The sequence below is a fragment of the Lagopus muta genome, chromosome 7 (assembly GCF_023343835.1).
Source record: "Lagopus muta isolate bLagMut1 chromosome 7, bLagMut1 primary, whole genome shotgun sequence".
NCBI classification, from domain to species: Eukaryota; Metazoa; Chordata; class Aves; order Galliformes; family Phasianidae; genus Lagopus; species Lagopus muta.
Window position 1 is genome coordinate 29,701,758 of NC_064439.1, and position 20,237 is coordinate 29,721,994.

Here is a 20,237-nt window from a genome sequence, read left to right on the forward strand (position 1 = left end):
TAGATGGAAATCCTCTTTTTCCTCTTTTTTTTTTTTTTTTTTTTTTCAGCCTACTTTATGTTTTTTAAGAAATCATACAAATGAAAATTGTATATGAACTAAGTGAAAAAGCATGTATCTTTAAGTTAATGTTGTTAAGGAAAATAAGTTTTAATCAGTATCATTATCTGTACTGAAATATATTTTTTACCCTCAGAAGTTATATTTCAAGTATTTAAAATCTGTACTGCTGTTCTGCATCCTTTCATTTCACTCTGTACTGAGTGAGACATTGACTGATGTGTTGCCAGGCCACTCTTAATGATGATTGAAAAGTCATGGCAGTCAGGTGAAGTCCTTGGTGACTGGTAAAAAGGTGATGTCACACCCATTTTCAACAAGGTTAGAAAGGAAAATCCAGGAAATTACCAGTCTGTCAGCCTCACTTCTGTGTTGGGGAAGACCATGGAGCAGATCCTTCTGAAAGCTATGCTACAGCACATGGAGAGCAGGGAGGCAATATGGAACAAGTAGCATGGCTCCACCAAGTCCTGTTTGACCAGCATAGTGGTCTTCTATGATGGTGAACAAGGAAAAGGCCACTGATGTCATCTATCTGAACTTCAGTAAGGCTTTTGACAAAGTCCCTTATAACGTCCTTCTCTCCAAATTGAAAACATATGGATTTAACATGTGGGCTGTTCAATGGAAAAAGAATTCCCAGTTACTCCCCAGAGCGTGGTGTCAAAGACTCAATGTCCAAATGGAGATCAGTGGCAAGTTGTGTACCTCAGGTGTCAGTGCTGGTACAGATGCTCTTTAATATCTTCATCAGTGATAATGACTGTGTGATAAGTGCATTCCCAATGAGTTTGCATGAACCATGCTGTGTGGTGTAGTCAAGATGCCCGAGAGATAAGATATCATCCAGAGAGACCTAGACAAGCTCGAGCAGTGGGCCCAGGTGAACCTCATGAGGTTTGACAAAGCCAAGTCTTGTACCTGGATCTCAGCAGCCCCCACTACAGATGCAAGCTAGAGGATGCAAAGATAAAGCACAGCCCTGTGGAAAAGGATTTAGGGACACTGGTGGATGGCAGCTGGACACAAGCCAACAATTTGCCCTCGCAGCCCAGAAAGCCAGCTGTATCCTGGGCTGCATCAAGGGAAGCATGGTCAGCAGGTCAAGGGAGGTGATCCTGCCTCTCTGCTCTGAGCTCACCTGGAGTAATGCGTGTGCAGTCCTCAGTACAGGACAGACATGAACCTTTGGAGCATGTCCAGAGGAGGGCCACAAAAATGATCCAAGGAATGGAACACCTCCCCTGTGAGAACAAGATGAGAGATGTGGGGCTGTTCAACCTGGAGTAGAAAAAGCTCCAAGGTGACCTGATAGTGGCCTTTCTGTATCAAAAGGGGGGTATAAGAAAGAAGATGACAGACTTTTACCAGGATCTCTTGTGACAAGACAAGGAGAAATGGTTTCAACTGAAAGAAGATTTAAACTAGATATATGAAAAAATGTTTTCTAAAATAAGAGTGGTGAGGCAGGTCGCCCAAAGAGATGGTGGAAGACATGCCCCTGGAGATATTCAATATCAGGCTGGAGGGATCTCTGAGTAACCTGGTCAAGCCGTAGATGTCTTTGTTAATTGCAGAAGATTGGACTAGATGACCTTCAAGAGTCACTTGTAATTCAAAAAATCCTATGATCTTATGATTCATTCCAATACTAAGAATTGTGGTTCATGTTCTCAATCTTCTTCTGTAACCACAGCAAAGTCTGGGAATTCAGTTTTTCTTAACCTAAGCAGAACTTTCAAATTTGCAAGTTCCCAAAGTCTGAGATGCAGTGGGAGAGAAAACAGGGAGATGTTTGTCAAAGACATGTTGGAGATTCTCATATTGATGGAGTCTCCTGCCCAACCAACATGCGACCATGGCTGTATGTGTGCCCCTTAGTGGGATATTTTACAGCACAGAGCCCGGGCAGAAAAAGGGGCAGCCTATACTTTGGTCACACTGCCTGCCTCCCCCAACCCTCAGGGGATTCCATGTAGTTACATGGGATTGTCTCTCTGCATCTGCTCTGAAGGTCCCTCTGAAGGAGCACAAGAAAGACCACTGCAGTGCATGTGAAGCCTATGTACTGCTGAGGGCATGGCTGAGGAAGTCTCATAAGATTTGCTATAGCTGCAAGCTATAGCTGCAAGGTGCTCTCTGTTTTTATACTTCCTAAAGGTGTTTTCCTATGCTTTAAAACTATGGCTAATCATTACCAGGTTGATGTACTAGGTGTACATCAATTGTACACCTGCCTAAATGTACTGCATTGTGAAAAACGTCTGGATTTTGCCCTAAAGCTCCCTCTGATTTGCCTGGAAGATTATAAAGGCCACCAGAGGTTCTCTGTACCCTTTGAGTACTTGAAGCATACATTTTAAGCTCATATTACACAACTCACTGTTCATAAACATAGCGTATTTATCTCACCTGTTCAGTCATCTGTCCCTTTAAAAGGCTTATAAACACTGTTGTAACGCGTGCTTCTGAAAAGAAAATGAGAAGAACTGGCTTGAACACATGAACTCAGTACTCCTTCCTCTCAGAATTTTGCAATTTATTTGAGCTGAATGCTTAACTGCTACAGAGAAGTTTGTTTAGTTTGCTTGATTTTCCTGAAAGTTGTGTAATTTTTAATCTCTGCTGCTTTGATCCAAAGCAACAAGGAAAATTGTGGTAAAACATTTTAGGACACAATCAAGGTAGCAGCTTTTGCTCAAAGTAGCGACAAAGAGCAGCAATAAATATGTATCATGGTGATAATTTCAGCCTAATCGTTAACTTAAAAAGCTTATCAGCAGGCCAAGGACTACATTAGCTGTTTGATAAAGGTACCTGCAATACAAATATATGCATATAAAAATTGACTTTCTGTGTTTTATAAAAGCATTTGACTCAAGGTTATCTGATGTTTTAGGTAATGGTGAATGTGAAGCTGGTAAATGTAAATGCTTTGCTGATTGGGAAGGTGACCGTTGCCAGTGTTCATTACAATCAGCAAAGCAGTGCCTGAATTCAAAGGGCCAGATTTGCAGTGGAAGAGGAAATTGTGTATGTGGAAAATGTGAGTGCACTGACCCAAGAAGCTTTGGCCGTTTGTGTGAATACTGCCCTGCTTGTAACAAAGCCTGTGAAGAAAACTGGTAGGTTTTCCTTGTGCTACACTTCATGTTTAACTCTGTAGTGTTGAAGCAAGGAGAAATATTTCTTCTTGGCTATGTGTACTATGTGCTGTTTTCCTTAGATGTTTAGATTATAGGAAACTTGAAACATTTCCTACTCAAGGCTTCCTATCGTGTAGTTGGGTTTTCATGCTAACAAAACAGCTGAATGTCTACATCTATGTTCACCAATGTTTCTGCTTTGGGAAATCATAGGTGATATGTGGTGTGAGTATAGTTTTTTCATATGTACTAAAGTAAGGAAGACTAAGAATGAACATGAGGCTGACAGTGGAAGAGATGGTGCAAGACCCCAAAGGAACACATCTGAGAATGCAAAGCAGGGGCCAGATGAAGGGGGCTTGAAACCAAACAGATGTTTTACTTACTAATTCTGAGTGGTCAGCCTTCAGAAGTGTCACAGGGATAAAATGCTGAGGAAGGCATCGCATTTCAGAAAAAAAATAAATGTCGCAATGTTTTTACTAACAACAGGAAAACATAATACGTCAGCTTGTTGATAGAATCTCTGTAAGAAGAGTGCAGAGAAAGACATAATGTTTTAATTACATTTCTCTTACAGGAATTGTGTTCAGTGCCATCATTCTAACAATGCATCTCAAGCTAAACTTGACCAGTGTAAAACCTCATGTGCTTACCTATTGCATTACGTTGACCAAACTTCAGGTATGTGATATTTTCTGCATAATTTTGGTGAGAGTTCAAAATCTGTCCATATTGATGTTTGAAATGGTCACTGTTACAATGTATTTCAAAAGTGTGTCAGTATTATTACAGTAAGAAAGAGGGAAAGCAGAAAAAAAAAATTCCTTCTTGCTTCAGGGAAAGTAAAAGATAAATAGTAACAGGAAATGTTATTGGCAAGCATTGCTAAATAGATTTCCCATTTCCTTGAGAAGTCACATCTAATAATAATGAATCCTGCCTGAGCCATGCTTAAAGAAATATTTATAAAAGTCCATTATGACATTTGCATGTTATATTACATTGGATATGTTTACATTATTTGACATTACCAGAAATGAAGAAGGATGAAATAGAATGCTTACTTCACTGTCAGTAATGTTTAAATCTCCTTGCAAGTACAAAAATGTTGTAGTTTTGAGGACCTTGGAAGAATAAAAATGCTTTTTTATAAAATATCATTGAGCTTAATTAGTCCACACTGCATCAAAAATGGAAGTAGATAGTTACCTTATGTAACATCATATTTTTGTATGTCATTTTCTCTTGAAAATTTTTATGAATGGAAAAACTAGTTGAGAATACTTTTCTCGTGACCTTTTTAATTAGAAGAAAGTCTACTCTGTGAGAGCATTGGCCAGTGAGGGCAATACTGCACAAGGAATCAAGAAACTATGTTTTCTTTCATATTTCGCCTGTGATCTGTACTGTGAACCTCATGAAAATTAAACTGTTCTGGCCCTGAACATCTCTAACAATTCACCTTCTCAATTTCAGCTATAAACTCACTGGTTTGCAGTGTGGCTAGCACAGCAAAGCCTTAGTCCTACTTCTGTAGATTAAAAGGATGATATTTGAACATTTTTCTATGCTTGCTCTTAATCAGAGTTCATGATGTTCTTTGCTTTAAAAGTTTGTGTATGGTAACATGAGCAATTTTCCCTTATTGTTTTATGTGTTACATTTATGCTCCTATAAAGTGCAGAGGTAAATGTAAATGTGCTTTAGTGATGTGCTTATTCTGTACATTAGGCTTTATGCTTGTGTTTTCCTTTCATTGCAGAATGTTTCTCTGGACGAAGCTACTTTAGAGTGTTTTCCATAATCTTTATAGTTACGTTTCTGATTGGGTTGCTTGTTGTACTTATCATCAGGCAGATAATTCTGCAGGGAAATAGCAATAAAGTTAAATCTTCAGCTGATTACAGAGTCTCTGCGACAAAGAAGGTAATTGATTTCAGAGCCATCGTGTTCAGTAATTTATTTCTTGCACATAAAAGTTAGCTAATTGTTGATAAAAATTGTATCTTCTCCTTCAAGGAAAAGATGTTTTTGCCTACTGTTTGTACAAGAACAGTAACATACAGACGTGACAAACCAGAGGAAATAAATATCGACATCAGCAAGTTGCGGTTAAATGAAACTTTCAAGTGTGAATTCTGAAGACAGTGTGTTTTCTGCAAATGTCTATTTCCATCATTCTCTACTTTTTAGAAGTTACCACTCTGTCAGAATCTCGACTGTTGCTGTTTGTCATGCATTTTGTTGGATACTGTAACAACGTGACATGTAAGCATATTCACATAAGGTGACTATGTCTGAAACTATAGCTGCTGGTTTTTTTGTTTTGGTTTTTTTTTTTTTGAAAGAAAATGTGCGTTACTACTGTTCAGGAACATTAGTGTTGATGTAGCACTTTAATGTATTCTAATTTATTTAGTTCTGGCATAGAATGTAGATACAAACAGATCTGACAAAGCACTGATCTCACTCTACTTGTAGTTAGTACTGATGTGCTGTGTGGGAATGAACAAAAACTGTGACTGAAATATTAACATTGCTGTATATTATAGCAATAGATGAAACTTTTCAAATGCTCTTAAATAGAGCAAATGGTACTTTTATAGTTCTCTCAGTTGACTAAATTCCACTGATTTGTCTGCTTTAGCCTCTTAGCTTTTCCTCATTGCTTAATAAAAATGACTGGATTAAATGAGTGCTTAGTTACTAGTTGTGGGTGTAGGCACACGCACACACACATGCACACAGACAAATATATATGTAGGTTTTTTATGTGTTATGTCACCTAGAGATAATTTATATCTGACAAGGAGTGCTTTTTAGCTTTTTTTTGCTTTCTTCAATGTAAAACTTTCATGTGAATATGAAGATATTCAAAAAAACTGAGTGGCTACAGAAAATGAGTTCCTCTGTCCACAAGCACCACCTTCACTGTAACTACTGCCTGCTGACTGCGCCTTTGGAGTCGGCAGCGTCAGCTCCAATCTGATAAACTGCACCAGAGATGTCTTTGGTCTGCTAGCTACATGTCAGTGTTTTGGCAAGTAAGGACTTGTTCCTTTTGTATGTGAGAAATAAGTCTGATGTTACACACGTGTTCTTCTTTCTTTGTAAATTAGTTGACAGGATTCTTTTTTCTCATTCTGTACTTCACCACTTTAATTTTTGTTGCTGTGCATTGAGAAACGTGTCTGGTTTGCTGTGACAAAGAATCTGCAGTTTGAGAGAAGTGGAGGAACTTAGGAATCATTTTCTCAAGAGAACATATTAACTGACTTCATAAATGTAGGACCAAATTCTGCCTTCAGTAATGGGCAAAATTCTTCTAAATACAGTGGGACCAATATAAGCTCGTCTGAAAGCAGAATTTGAGCTAGAATTTCTAGCACAAGTATTTTCTCACCCTTGAAACTGGTTGTAGTGGTAGAGAGCAGGTTATTGATGTACACTAATGAGAAGAGTCAACCAGCATGCTGGCTTACTTACATTATGTTGCCAAAATCCTAAGAAATTCTCATCAGTGTCTCTGAAATATGCACTAAAATTTTGGTAGTGGAAAAAAAAACACAAAAAAACTGTCTCATAGGACATTATGCAGTGTGTCATTTTAACAGTTGTAATTACTGGTACTAAATTTGATCTGTAATTGCCATAGGTAAGAGTTACAGAAACAAAGCAGGACTTCCTTACATGAAATTTGGTAGCAATTGGTATATAGTAGTATTTCCTATTCAATATTCTGTAAATTCCCACAGGTGAAAGGAGGATGTGGAACAAATAATTATGATGTGAGAGTTCACAATGAATATTTTGGATCATGCAAAAAAAAAAAAAAAAGTTTTAAACTGGTCTTTTAATTGTTTCTGAAGCAATCCTCAGAGTAGCCCCTTAGCTTCCCACCATTCAGGTAAAAGTGTCTCATTTAAATTGATTACCTTACACTGACCTTGATTTTACTGGTAGCTTCATCATAATATCTTATCTATACATTCATTCTGACTCAAGCATTACTCTGTAGCATATCAGGAATACCTTGAGCTTTCCTTTTCATTTGAAAATGCATTTTCTTTCCATGTAAATTAACAGACTCTGAACCACTGTTTTCAGGGGGATTAAGATAAAAAACCTATTAAGGTTTACTTACTATTGTTCTTGTCACATGGTTTTTGAGCAGGTAAAAAAGTCTATGGTTGCCTATTTCACTTAGGAAAACAAAATAAAGAAACAAAACCTCACAGGAGAATACCTGCATATATAACAAAAGCTATGATTATGTTCCTTAATAATATAATTTTTTTAACAGAAGAGATTCATCAAAATGTGTTTCTCCTAACAGCCCATAAGCCACTTTCTGAAGTGACAGCTACTGTTTTTTTCTCTAAAATTTATTTTTTTCGCTGTTAGTGGAAGCTAAATTTGGATAGGGGGCAATTAAGCTGGTGTCTTTGGAAGAAAGATATGATCTGTACCCTCTTCATCCAGACACATCCTATTGCTGCCACTTTTCTCCTGTAGCACTTTGTTGGCACTGCAGTGTTGCCTATGCAGGAGTGTGGACAGTATGTCTTTATCAGACACCTGCCTGAGTGTGTGATACGCTCTGCTCAAACACAGCAGGCTTGCACTGCAAAGTCTTAAATAAAAAAAAAAAAAAAAAAGAGAAGAAGAGAAAAGAAAAAAAACATATTTTATAAAAAGGCTTTTCTTGCATCTCGCTCATTGCTTTGCTGTATTTTAGAGGGATCTAGTGAAAAAAGAATAAGCTGTTGTTAATGTGACAGGTCAAGGCTTTTAGAAGGCCCATGGGGAGCCCACATAGGGCAGGATCCTTGGGAGAAGGCTTTGTTTCTGAGGATGGAATCTATCCATGAGAAACTCTGGCTTTACTCAGTGCTTGTTTCCCTCTGCCTTTGACCATGTTTTTCAGAAGAGCTGCTGCAGGAGATGAATAGACCAACAAAAGCCTCACTATTTAGGGAGCTGTGTTCCCTCAGCACATGACCTTGAATGAGAAAGCAGCCTGTAATTCACAAGGAATTTCCTCAGCAGTCACAGAAGGATTGTGCTTCCTATAGCACTTAGTATGGGAGATATCACAGAGAAATTAGTTCAGATTAACTTTCAAAGTACTGTGCATCAAAGATGCTTGTAAAAATACAGGAAAAACATCTAGCCTCAGTGTAGCATGTTTCAAACCTTTGAAATCAAGTAGAATATTTTGAAATATACTAGGCTGCTTGAAAAAATGGAAAGAAGGTCAGATAATTTGACTGCATGCCTATACCTAATAGCATGCTTACAGATACTATGGCACTTCATTGCTGATTTGCAGCATTTATTCTAGATTTTCTCCTAGAAACAGAGCATCTTCCTGGCTCTTCACAGCAGATTTGTACATGTTAAAAATTCTAATCCCACATTATTTTTAACTTTGTTTTATTAACTGTGTAACATTTCAGAAATGTCACATTCATACAATTAAAACGCACACATCTTCAGATTTGTTTTTTGAGGCTCTGAGAGAGATGAAAAAATGCTGTGCGCTGATTGTTTCCAAGCATCATGAGTATGTTAATAACACCACTACAGATGTGTGTGGGAAAATATCTGTTTCATCCAGAAAACGTGCACATGGTATGTGAGAAATTTTCATTGTGACTAGCTGAAATTCCCTTATGTTCACATGCAATGTTGCGAGTGAACCTTAAAAAGGAAGGACATGTGTGTAGGCATAGTTTACATTTTAGCCACTATAACTAACTGGATTTATTTTTTCCGTTCTATGATATCACAAAAACCTGCTATGTAAAGTATTCTTCAGACCACAGTGGAAAAAAATATTTTCCCAATCTGATCATACATTTGTTTTCTGCTTAGTATGCATACTTAAATGCATGTGCAGCATAAACTGTGGAAGTGAATGTGTGAAGCAGCTTCAAGCAACCCTTACTCCTGCAGGTGGCCATAAGGGACAGCAGTGCCCAGGACAAAAGGATGTAGGGGCCCTATTGCCTTTGCAGTAGGCATCCCAAGCACACTGCTGTTCCTCATGGCATCTCAACAGAGATGGCACTCCGGGACTGTATTTCTCCATCTGTCAGGGCAGGAGGCCTTGTCAGAGGAGGTAATCCTAATGGCCACACTGGAGATGCATGACGTGCAGCCCACAGTCATCAACACTGCAGCCTGTTTGCATCTTTACTCATCAAACACTGCTTGCATACAACCTAGTGAGGTACTGTAAATCTGGGTGCTGCAGCCCTCCTTGAGAGAGAAAGCAAGCCTTCCTCCTGTAAAGTCCTTGGGCATCTGTACATCATCTTCTCCCCAGCCCCAGGATTTGCATTGCCAGGCCTTCTGTGATGTTTTCAGTAGCTAGGAAGGGCGCTTCTCATAAGGGTGCTGTGTGACAATTACTCTGCTCTGTGAATGAACTGTGGTGCCAGTGTTCTTGCTCTCCCTTTGAAATAGAGGTGCAAGATCTATTTGGTAAAAAGGAGTGAAGCAGCGTTAAGAATGACACTACTTTACCATGGTAATCTTGATGCTTCTTGATGCACAGACATCTCATGGATATTACACAGAACAGAAATTCATGGAGAGAAAGAAAAGGTTAGGCGTAGCTAATGTGAATGTTTTTCTATAGCGAGTCAAATCAGTGGGATTTCACTGAGTGCAAGCCAACTCAGAATGATTGGTCATTCTGGGAAAAAAAAAAAATAAAAAAATATTAAAAAAACCCACAAAATTAGTAGATTCTTAAGTTTTAGAAATGTTTCTCTTTGTTTAGATTTCTGGTTATTAAAAAAAAAATTTTAAACATGACTTTTGTTTAAACAACAGCTTCTGTTCAAATCCTAACTTTTCATCATGATACCTATGCGTGAGTTGTTTGTATTTTGAAGGGCGAGGCTGAAAGATGAGAGATTAATTTAGGAAGGCATTTGTTTTAGAAGAATTCACTGTGCTAACATCTTCACTTTTACTTCACTACTGCTTCAAAGTGTCTTATTAAGCGATGATGTGACAACTATTAATATTACTACAGTTTTTAACTTTCTATTTAACATATACTACCTTTTGTAAAAAAAATTATATACAGATGAATAATGTTTCTCTAGATTTTATGCATAGAGAATGTTAGTAAGGGAAGACGGTTTAATTATATCTGTAACTTCTTACTGTCCATCTTCCATTTTAAATGATACTTTTAAATCACTACTTTTTTTTGTCTGGAAATATTCTGAATATTTTATTATTTAAAATAGTATACTTTTATAGCTGTTTATTAATTTCAGTTGACTACTAACTTCTATTTTGATATTTATTAATGAGTTGACACTGTAGTATATTGAGATGTTTATTTTTCTATCAGAGCTGTAACAACTATGACATAGCATTATTTTAATGCAACATCATTGTACTTGCTCTCTAAAAAAATAAAATCAATATTTAATCTCTATGGAATTTTCATATTTTTAATGCCTAGGTAAGATAAGGAAGATAATTCTTTTTTAAGAATTAACATGTTTTCATCAAGGTGTGCAAATACGTCCACAAAGAGGATATGCTTATGTTGTTTTTCAAATGGTACAAGACATTGTCAGGAGAATTCAAGCTAAATAAAAAGAATACCTTGATGTTCAGATGTTGCCTAACAAATAAACACACATTCAGGATGGGGACAAGAAAATACTTCCGACAGAAATATAAGCTATCTATTAATAGATGGTTACAGTATCCTGCTTTGCTCTGCTTTGATAGCAGAGGAGCTCCTGTCATGCGTATGGGTCAGTTTCTTGCAGATGCATTGTCCATGCTGCTTGCTGCAGACCCATGTTGCTTTTGAGGTCTGGTGAAATGCATCAGTAGACTGGGACACCTCCGTTCTCCTGCACAGTTGGTAATAGTGTACACTCTGCGCAACATTATCACATTTCTTGTAGAAATCACTGCTAAACTGAAGGGGTTCTTTCACATGAAGCTCCTAGGAAGATCCAGGTTTTTCTCTGGGGGTAGGAAAGAGGTAGAATCAAATGTTGACTGGTATAAACCCAGTCATTAAGCCATGTAGTGTGCAGGCCTTAACAGTACACTAGAAAAATACAACAGAAAAAAAAAAAAAAAAAAAAAAAAAAAAAAAAAACCACAAACCAACTGGGAAAAGATGCACAGAAAACCTAGAAAGAAAAAAGTAATCACAATGGCATTGTGGGCATCTTTGTTGCGTTTTTCTGCAAAGTAAGGAAGGTAAACCCAATTTAAGCCCGATGAGACAGAGGCAGAGGAATTTCCTTTTGCAGAGGCAGAAGATACATAAGCATTAATTAACAGAGAGAGCAGGAACTTGCAACCACTCCCACAGAGGAAAAACACATTTTCTACAACAGCTTTTTATGGAGGGAATGTTAATGTTGTCAACACCTCTGAGTAAACATCCTGGATCAGACACACAGTTTTAGCAGCTTGAGCTACAGGCACAGGGCTGCTTTTTGCTGCTTCATGTACAATCTCAAAGTCAGTGGTAACACTAATCAAATCTCTGACAGACTGGCACTAAGTCTATGCCTACCCTCTATGTTTTGGAATGATGGTAAGTGATCTGTTTGAAGCCTTCCATCCTTACTGTGTCCTGAAATCCTAAAAACATGCCTATGTACCTTAAAATGTCCAGGTATTGGTAGGGTTTTGACAATGGCAGCACCATATTTAGCCAGTTTCCATTTGTGCCCATGAAGTTGTCAGTGAGGGCACAGTGGTGCTCTAATTTGACTAATGTAATGCAACTGCTATTTTGTTGCAGATACCATTGACCAGAAAAAGGCTTGCTGCTCAAGCTCTCCAAAGAGGAATGAAACCTAAGTTACAGCCTCTAAAGCCGGAGGAGGAAAGAGATCCTTCTTTCAGCCACTTTTTTGACACCAGTCATGTAGGTGCACACTATTACAGAATTTCTCTCCCTGCATGATTCCCATTGTGGCGGGTGCAGAATTTGACCTGATATACAGAGAGGATGCAGGGGACAAAAGTTCAGCATGTAAGTTATCTGCTCAGCACAGCGTTTGAGTGAAGATCTGAATTTGTGTGATAACAGCCGGAAGGCAATTGTTGGAATAACAAATAAAGGCTTTGTTAACAGGCTGATTTTAACTAGTGAGAAGTTAATCTGAAAAATGGTTGGTTTGTTCTCCTTCCAGGTCTACAACAAAGAGAAGAACTTTGGAAACACACTCCTGCTACCCTGGGCTTGAAACCAAATAGTTTAAATGTATTATAATAATAAATTAAACAGAAAATCTAGTTTTACAGAAACCTGAATGGTCTGGAACTGTGTTTGGGGCACAGGTATCCTCAGTGCAGTTCATGGGCTTGATGCTTGTCTTCTGTTTGGGAGTCCTGTGTTCATCCAAATTCCGCCTGTTCTGAATTTACATTACTTAGGCATAGGCTGCAAGTCTGATTTATTAGTTCTAGTGGCCCGACGTTATGATCTTCTGGCCCTTTATTCAAGGAAATAGTGGTGGGTGGCAGAAAGCAACGTTCCTTCTTGCAAATCATTCATCATCTGCTGAGCCCAAGCATAATATGGCCTCTAGCTGTTTTCTTGGCCTTGAACTCGATGATTAATGAAGGACAGTTACTGTTTAATAAGATGATGTGCGTGCAAGCTGATAAAACTAAACGATTAACCAAAAAACATAACATTTCCAAGTGACATCACATTATGCTTATTGAAATCAGGGCACATGATGTACTTCTTCCAGCTTTGCAGCTTGCCAAGTTCCCTTTTTGAACCCCTAACCAACATTTCATCCTAAGCCTCTGTTTATGCCTCAGCAATCTGGAGAGCCCAGGACCTGTTCCTGAGATTCCTGTGCTCCCAAAACTGCTCAGTTTCTGTTCTCCCTCACATCCTCTTCTTATTTGTCTATCACCACATCCTTAAGGTATGTGATTTAACTGCAATGAAAATGAGACAAATCAATGGATAATTTTATGTGGGATTTTTAGACAAACATTTGCTTTACTCTGCTTTAGACAAAACAAGACTTTTAAAGACTTCTACATGTTAATCCTGGTGCTCTCTACAGCTTTCTTCTTTCCTTCAGTCATTCTGCATTTGTGCCTGGACTCCTGTGCAAAAAAAAAAAAAAAAAAAAAAAAAAAAAAAGCCAGAAAAAGGTCCTTCCCATTTTTTCCTCAAAATTGTGTCATCTGAAATTATGCTTTCCTTGAAAATCAGAGGCACTGAATCAGAAGGCTTCATCAGTGAACAGCTCATTTATCTTCAGAAGAAATTTTTTTTTTTTTGGTCTTCGAGCAGACAGGAGTGAGTTCAAGTCTGTAAGACAAAGCTAAACAGAACACCTCCCAGCTTTCATATTCCTCTTCTTTCCAGTGCTAAGAAGTCAGATCTGTTCCTTGCTGTGCTAGACAGTTCTAGAATAGGGACTCTATCTCTAGGTATAACCTTTAAATCTGACACCTTCACATCTTCTGCAAGGTATATGCAACACACAAGATCCAAAGACAACCCATTTTAAGTGCCATCGTTCTGGTATTCCTTATACTTTTTCATGTATTTCTTTATGACTGCATATTCCATCCAAAGTAACTTTTCTTCAGTATCAAGAAACCCATCTCTGTATAACCTGCTAGACCAGACAATATAGATGTATATACTAATATGTACTATCGATCCAAATACACCCTCACAAACATATTTTTTAAATGGGATTCCTCCCATACTTTCTCATGCATTGCAGGATCTTCCCTTAAGGTTTCCTGTACTTATCCAAGGTTCTCCTGGTGACTATGCTGCTATCACATTGAAATCATAACTCTAAGTGTTCCCCAGTATTCATCTCCTTTAGCCTTTGCACTTTCCTGTTTACCTTTTTTAGCTGCTGTCCCACATTGCATCTAAATCATGGAAGACAAACACAGCATCCCGCTCAGTGGATTCTTCGGTCATAGTCATAATTTTATAAGTCAGAAAAAATATTTCTCTATCTAGTTTATTCTTCATTACTGTGAGTCTGGTATCTTGGTTTCAAACATGAAAAGTTTATTTGAGCTGATGTTGCCTCCTGGATCAAAAAGAGTTTATCCAAGCAACTGTTGTATTCTTATATTTTCTGTTTATACACTTTCCACTTACTGAAAAATTAGCTGCTTTTTGAACTACCTGAAAACAATGCAATGTAAAAGTCACTGTACTATCCAGGAATTTTGCTCACCTAGTTAACTGGCATTTCTTCAAGTGTGTTAATGAAAAATGTATTCAAACATTGTTATTTTGTGAAAAAAAAAAAAAAAAGTTTATCAAATGACTGTCAACATAACTCAATATCTTGAAGGAAAGTGTGTTACTGAGTGTAACTGCTATCATTTACACTATTTGATACATTTGGTGACCTAATTCAAATGGAATTCATGTGCTTTTATCTTGACAGATTTTACTCCTTCCTTGATTATGGCCCAGTTACTACTGCTTCTCTAAGCCAACATAGGTGCTTGCCAACAAAGTGAAGTCTGCACTATCTTATTGAACTACTGAGATAAGGAAGCTGTTTTTCTTGAGCAAGCTCTGGCAAAGATATTATAATTTTGGTATGCTTGCAACACCTGTGTTAATGCAGTTTTACCAGATTTAAAATTTATAAGGAAACTACAGTAGCATAGCTACTCCTGAAGTTCAGCAAACCTGAAATTAGCTCACTTTCCTCTAAGTCAGCTATCCTACCATGACAGCCATACACACAGATGGTAGTTTCTCCACAGGGGAAACACTAATAATAATTTCTCTCTCCTTATAAGAAAAAAAAGCTTACAAAGTTTTTTTCTTCCTTCCATCTTTCTGAATAGCTGCAAGAACAACTCCTAAAGCAGGCCCTTCTGCCAGTTTTCTTCCATTAGCATCTCTAAGTACATGCATAAAACAAAAGGCATAAAAACACAGTTATCGATTTTTTCCACTTCTCTACTAGAACAAAAAAACAAAAAAATCTTGTCAAGCTATTTAATTCCAGACTTGTATTTACTCTATGCTAGAGCCAGCCCTCAAGGAACAAGGCATCTTGCCCCCAGCCTCTGGCTTGGTACCTGTGGCTGGGTAGCCTCCTCCCACACATCCCATTTCAAATTCTTCCTAGATGGGCTGTTGTCCTTGAATGCTCTTGCTTGTCTACTTGATTAGCTTATTAATGTCTTGGCTCTGTATGGAGGTTTCCAGGAAAGAGAAAATTTCATTAAGGGGATACTGAATTAGTCCTGCAATCTACAGTTACATGAAGGATATTGTACAGGAACTGCTGAATCATGGCCTGAACCTCTGATTGATCGCCTGAGGTGAGCTGGTGCTACCAGAAGGGGTGGAGCCAGGCTCCATCTCTGCTACACCCACTTAGGAGCTGACTATCAGTGGGGATGGGTCTCTTTCTGGAGATCCCTCCTTTGGAGTTTTACAGGGAGCCCAGGATAAGGGTAAGCACTCTGTCTATTTTCTTTTTAGTATTATAAGCTGCTCTGCTAAACTCTCTTGTTTATTTCATAATTATAGCATCTTCATATTCATTGGCTATACAGATATGGAAACAAATATTTATTTAATGAGATGTACTATTTATAACTAAATGGACCATGAAACTTATATTTCTTTAGTAGATCTATATCTTCAGCTCCTAGTGCAGCTACAATTTCATTTTAGATTTTCTGCCTTCTATCTAATCTACAGCTCCCATAGCAGGAAGGTAACTACACTATTCCAACAGTTACTTGGCAAATCAGCTATCTACCTATTCTCTGAGCTTTACAGCACGCGTTCCTTCAGTGTCTGAGCCTGGTTTCCTATGAATCATTTCTACCTCTTTTGGTCTCTATAATTTCCTATCTTAAGAACTTCTGAAAAAGTATATTTTAGGAACAAAAAAACCCACCTTATTTGGTAGTAGGGTAACTTAGAGCCTAGAAACCTGAGATTTCAAAGACTGTTTGTCAGTTTTGGCAGTAAGTCATGCAGATGATATAGTTTTCATATGTAGTCACTGGACTGTCCTGCTGTCAGTGATACCATCTGATAACCAGGTCATTTGGCAGGTGCCCAGAATTACAAACTGAATTTTTAATTAGGCATCACTATGACAAAGTAAAGGATTATATCTAAAACAAAAATAAAATGAGACAGAAACAAGGGTACCTCTGAAAACAGTTATGCCAAAGATTAAGGCTGCGGGGTGACCTCATTGCAGCCTTTCAATACCTAAAGGGAACCTACAAACAGGAGGGGAATCAACTCTTTGAAAGGGTTGATATGTGTAGGACGAGGGGAAATGGTTTTAAGTTGAGGGAGGGGAGATTTAGGTTGGATGTCAGGGGGAAGTTCTTTACAGAGAGAGTGGTGAGGTGCTGGAACAGGCTGCCCAGAGAGGTTGTGGATGCCCTGTCCCTGGAGGTGTTCAAGGCCAGGTTGGATGGGGCCCTGGGCAGCCTGGTTTAGCATTAAACGTGGAGGTTGGTGGCCCTGCATGTGGCAGGGGGGGTTGGAGATTCATGATCCTTAAGGTCCCTTCCAACCCTGGCCATGCTGTGATTCTGTGATTATGATGTCCTCTGCTATAGCAACTATTACCTTAAGGATGGTTTTCTGGGGTGGGAAATCGTTATTTTATCCCTAGGCTCTGTTCAAAGTCTAAAGTTCTGAACTTAAAAATTCAGGCAGAGATTCCTTCTGCGCAGCAGAGACCTAAATACACTCCTACATTTGCTGAATCCCACAAAGTGGAAAATTTAAAAACATGACAAGACTATTGGGATAGCTCTGAAAGACAGAAATCTATTAAGATATTTTCCATAGGATGGATCTCTAAGGTTTTTTCACATGGGATGAATATTTGGATTGAGGTGGACATCTTGAAGGATGGAGGAATGGGCCAACAGGACTTTCAGCAAGGACACATGCCAAGTCCTGCATGTGGGACCAGCTAACCCCTTGCTCTGATCCAGGCTGGGGTCTGCCTGGCAGGAGACCCTGGCTGGAAAGGGACTGTGATTCCTGATGGATACAATATGGAAGTGAGTCAGCTGTGAGCCAGTGCATCCTGGGCTGTACTAACATAAGTGTAGTTAGTAAAAAGATGGAGGCTTTGTAGTTAGTAAAAAGAAGGAGTCTGTGCTTATACTTGTCAGACAAAATCTAGATAGTGCATCTGTGGCCCTCAAGTCAATGAAGACTGGCAACATGGAGTAAGTTCAGTGTAGGGCCACTGAGATGACTGAGGTTTATTACTTGCTTATCAAGGAAAGGCTGAAGGCTGGTCTCCCTCAAAGGAGAGGCTTCAGGGGGCTGAAAAGTAGTCAACCAGAGTCTATGGGGAGGTTATCAAGAGGGCATTCAGGTTTTTCTCAGTGGTGCACGGTAAGACCACAGATGTAAAATGAAATAAGAACTTGAGGCTAGATATAAAGAAAAATGTTCACTCTGAGGCTGATTAAGCATTGGAAAAGGTTGCTCAGAAAGGTTCTAGTGCCTATCTCCTTCAGTGTGTTCAAAATCCACGTGGGCAATGTTCTGAGCAATCCAACGCAATACACTGTTGATCCACCTCTGAGAAAGAGTTTGGACTTGATATCTTGCAAGGTCCCTTCCACCCTGAATAGGCCTGTGAGTCTGTGGTAAGTTGTGGAGCCTGGCCATTCCTCAAAAATACATTATCTTTATTTCCTTACTATCTGCATTTACCTTAAGAGGCCTGCTGTATGCAAGTGATAAAGACCGGTACACTGGACACTGGTAACAATCATTTCCTAAGACTGCTGGGAATGAAAAGCTGCCATTTCCAAACTCCTTTACAAAGCAAACAGATCTTCTTCATTGAAGGAACAGCTATATAAAGAAATTCAATACAGTGAAATTTATAGCATACATTGATTTATGAATGCATATTTTCCATCTGTCCATGGAAAAGTTTTGCCATCTAAAGCAAGTGATAACATATCCTCTCTGAGGCATCTACAAATCCACTTAGCTTCAGTGGGAGCATCATATACATAGATGAGGGCATGTTTGGCTCATTGTCAGTATTACCCTAAAAGCTTTTTTATTGCATTTTTTTTTTTCTTGAAGTATTTATATCCCAAGGTCCTGATGTAATTCCTGTTGTTGCAATTATAGAGTTCATCTGCATTTGTGGGAAGACCTTTGAAGTCTAATAAGATTTCTTGAGAAAGACCATGGGTAATCTGACAAAATCACGAGATCACTTCAGGCCAAAAGTGTCACACAGTAATATTAGACCAAATATTATGCAATTTTTCTGAAATTTGTGCTCTCTTCCCACTCATGAATTGGGTTCAAAAAACGTATGGAACTTATATGACATATCAGAGAAGTTCCAAATGTTCCTCATATAATTTATATTCATATTTCCTATGGAAAATGTCCCTTCTCACAGTCTTTCCCTATTAAGCTAGTTTGTCCATCACAGTAGGGTAATCATTTATGTCTGCAGAACTGCAGAATGGAACTTCATTCACTGTAATTCAGGATTACTGTGTAGGCTATTTTTATTTCATAGGGAATTTAAAGGGTATTTACTAAACATGTATGAGAAACATTGCAACAGGCTGATATCCACCATATGTCAGTACCAGACAGGAAAATATTCTGTGTTGTGTCATCACTGGCCAGAAGAAGGATCTACCCCAAGGCATAAGAAAATAACAGCAGAGGAAAGAATGTGCTTGGGTCTTGCCTAGGTGGAGCCATCTTCATAGACAATATCACTCCTGTGACTTTTCCAAAGACAGCCTTGAACATACCCAAGATCTGTTCTGATTCCAGTGCTTAAGTCCAGGTGCAGGAACTTGCTGTTAAGCCATCAGCACGAGGACAGCAAGGCAGATGTCAGGCCTGTCCCAAAGTGTGACTGTCCCTGCTTGCTGAGCACTACCACATTCATCCCAAATCATCTCAACTGCCCAGTGTGGCCACTGACACCCTGCTGCACTTCAGGAGAGGAAGCTATGAATAAGGGCTGCCCTGGGGGAATGGCTGCAAGGATCTAACTGGCAAGATATGACAATGTAGGCTGAAATAGGGGGGGACACATCAACATAATAGCTGAGCAGAGGGCAAGGCACCAGCAAGTCCTTGATCCTTGTCCCCTCTGCACTGTTCCTACTGCTCTGGCAGGGATGGAATGAGTCTGCCAGCATACCCAGGGTTACCTCTTCCCAGATTGTCACTTCCTGTGAAAGTTTCACATTGAGGCATTGAGCATGCATGACACCATTAAGACACCATGAGAACATAGCCCAGGGTTGTAAGGTCACAAGCATTTACTAACAGTAACAGACTAGGAAAAAAAAAAAAAACAGGTTTTTTTTGCAAAATCCTTGAACCAACACAATAGAAACCATAAACTGGGTATGTGAGCTGCTCAAGGTCATGCAGAAATCTTCTGGGTTTTTTTTTTTTCTTGTTTGGTTTTCTCCTTCTCAGCGTCCATAATATCACCCAAACTATTGTTATGTAGTAGTAACATTTTTCTTATTAAACTGAAATCCTAAGGGTAAAATCCTTCTCATACATTTCTGAGGTGAAAACAACTTCATGGATAGATATAACCAAAGGAGAGAATTGAGCCCTACCCTTCTGACTGATTGTTTGTTGTTTTTTTTTTGTTGTTGTTGTTGTTTTGTGTTTTTTTGGTAAACTAATAGGGAAAAGTATGAGAAAGCTAAATCCCCTGTCAAATATTTTATTACATTTCAGAATCAAATTGCAGGCTCCAAGCTATTTAAAATATTAAATATATATATAAAAAAAAGGAATATAACAATGTGATTCTATAAATAAGGTTAAATGTAATACTATCCACAGTAACTTTAGGAAGGCACTCTGATATTACAGCAGGGAAGATAGATTGATTTCATACTAATTTTATAGGAAAAAGAAAGAACAAAAATAAATAAATAAATATATATACACAAATAAAATGCCAGAAAAGAAAACTTAGATATGTATTT

The 20,237-nt window shown here is 38.4% G+C and overlaps 1 protein-coding gene and 1 long non-coding RNA gene across 6 annotated transcripts in view; one reads left to right on the forward strand and one right to left on the reverse strand.

The window, feature by feature from the left end:
* ITGB8 (integrin subunit beta 8) overlaps positions 1-14,533 on the forward strand; it is a 49,658-nt gene extending 35,125 nt beyond the window's left edge. For 2 of the 5 annotated variants that reach the window (XM_048950693.1, XM_048950696.1), the window contains exons 11-15: positions 2,960-3,185; positions 3,787-3,890; positions 4,972-5,135; positions 12,013-12,138; positions 12,407-14,533. In XM_048950693.1, coding sequence (XP_048806650.1) covers positions 2,960-3,185; positions 3,787-3,890; positions 4,972-5,135; positions 12,013-12,138; positions 12,407-12,460 — 674 coding nt within the window. In that variant the 3' untranslated portion in view covers positions 12,461-14,533. Of the gene's footprint in view, positions 1-2,959; positions 3,186-3,786; positions 3,891-4,971; positions 5,136-5,228; positions 8,351-12,012; positions 12,247-12,406 lie in introns of those variants that run through there. The other 3 variants (XR_007378061.1, XR_007378062.1, XM_048950695.1) reach the window with 3 other exon arrangements.
* The window catches only part of LOC125695780 (uncharacterized), a 59,694-nt gene that overhangs the window by 27,351 nt on the left and 12,106 nt on the right, over positions 1-20,237 (reverse strand). The gene's annotated exons all lie outside the window — the stretch shown is intronic.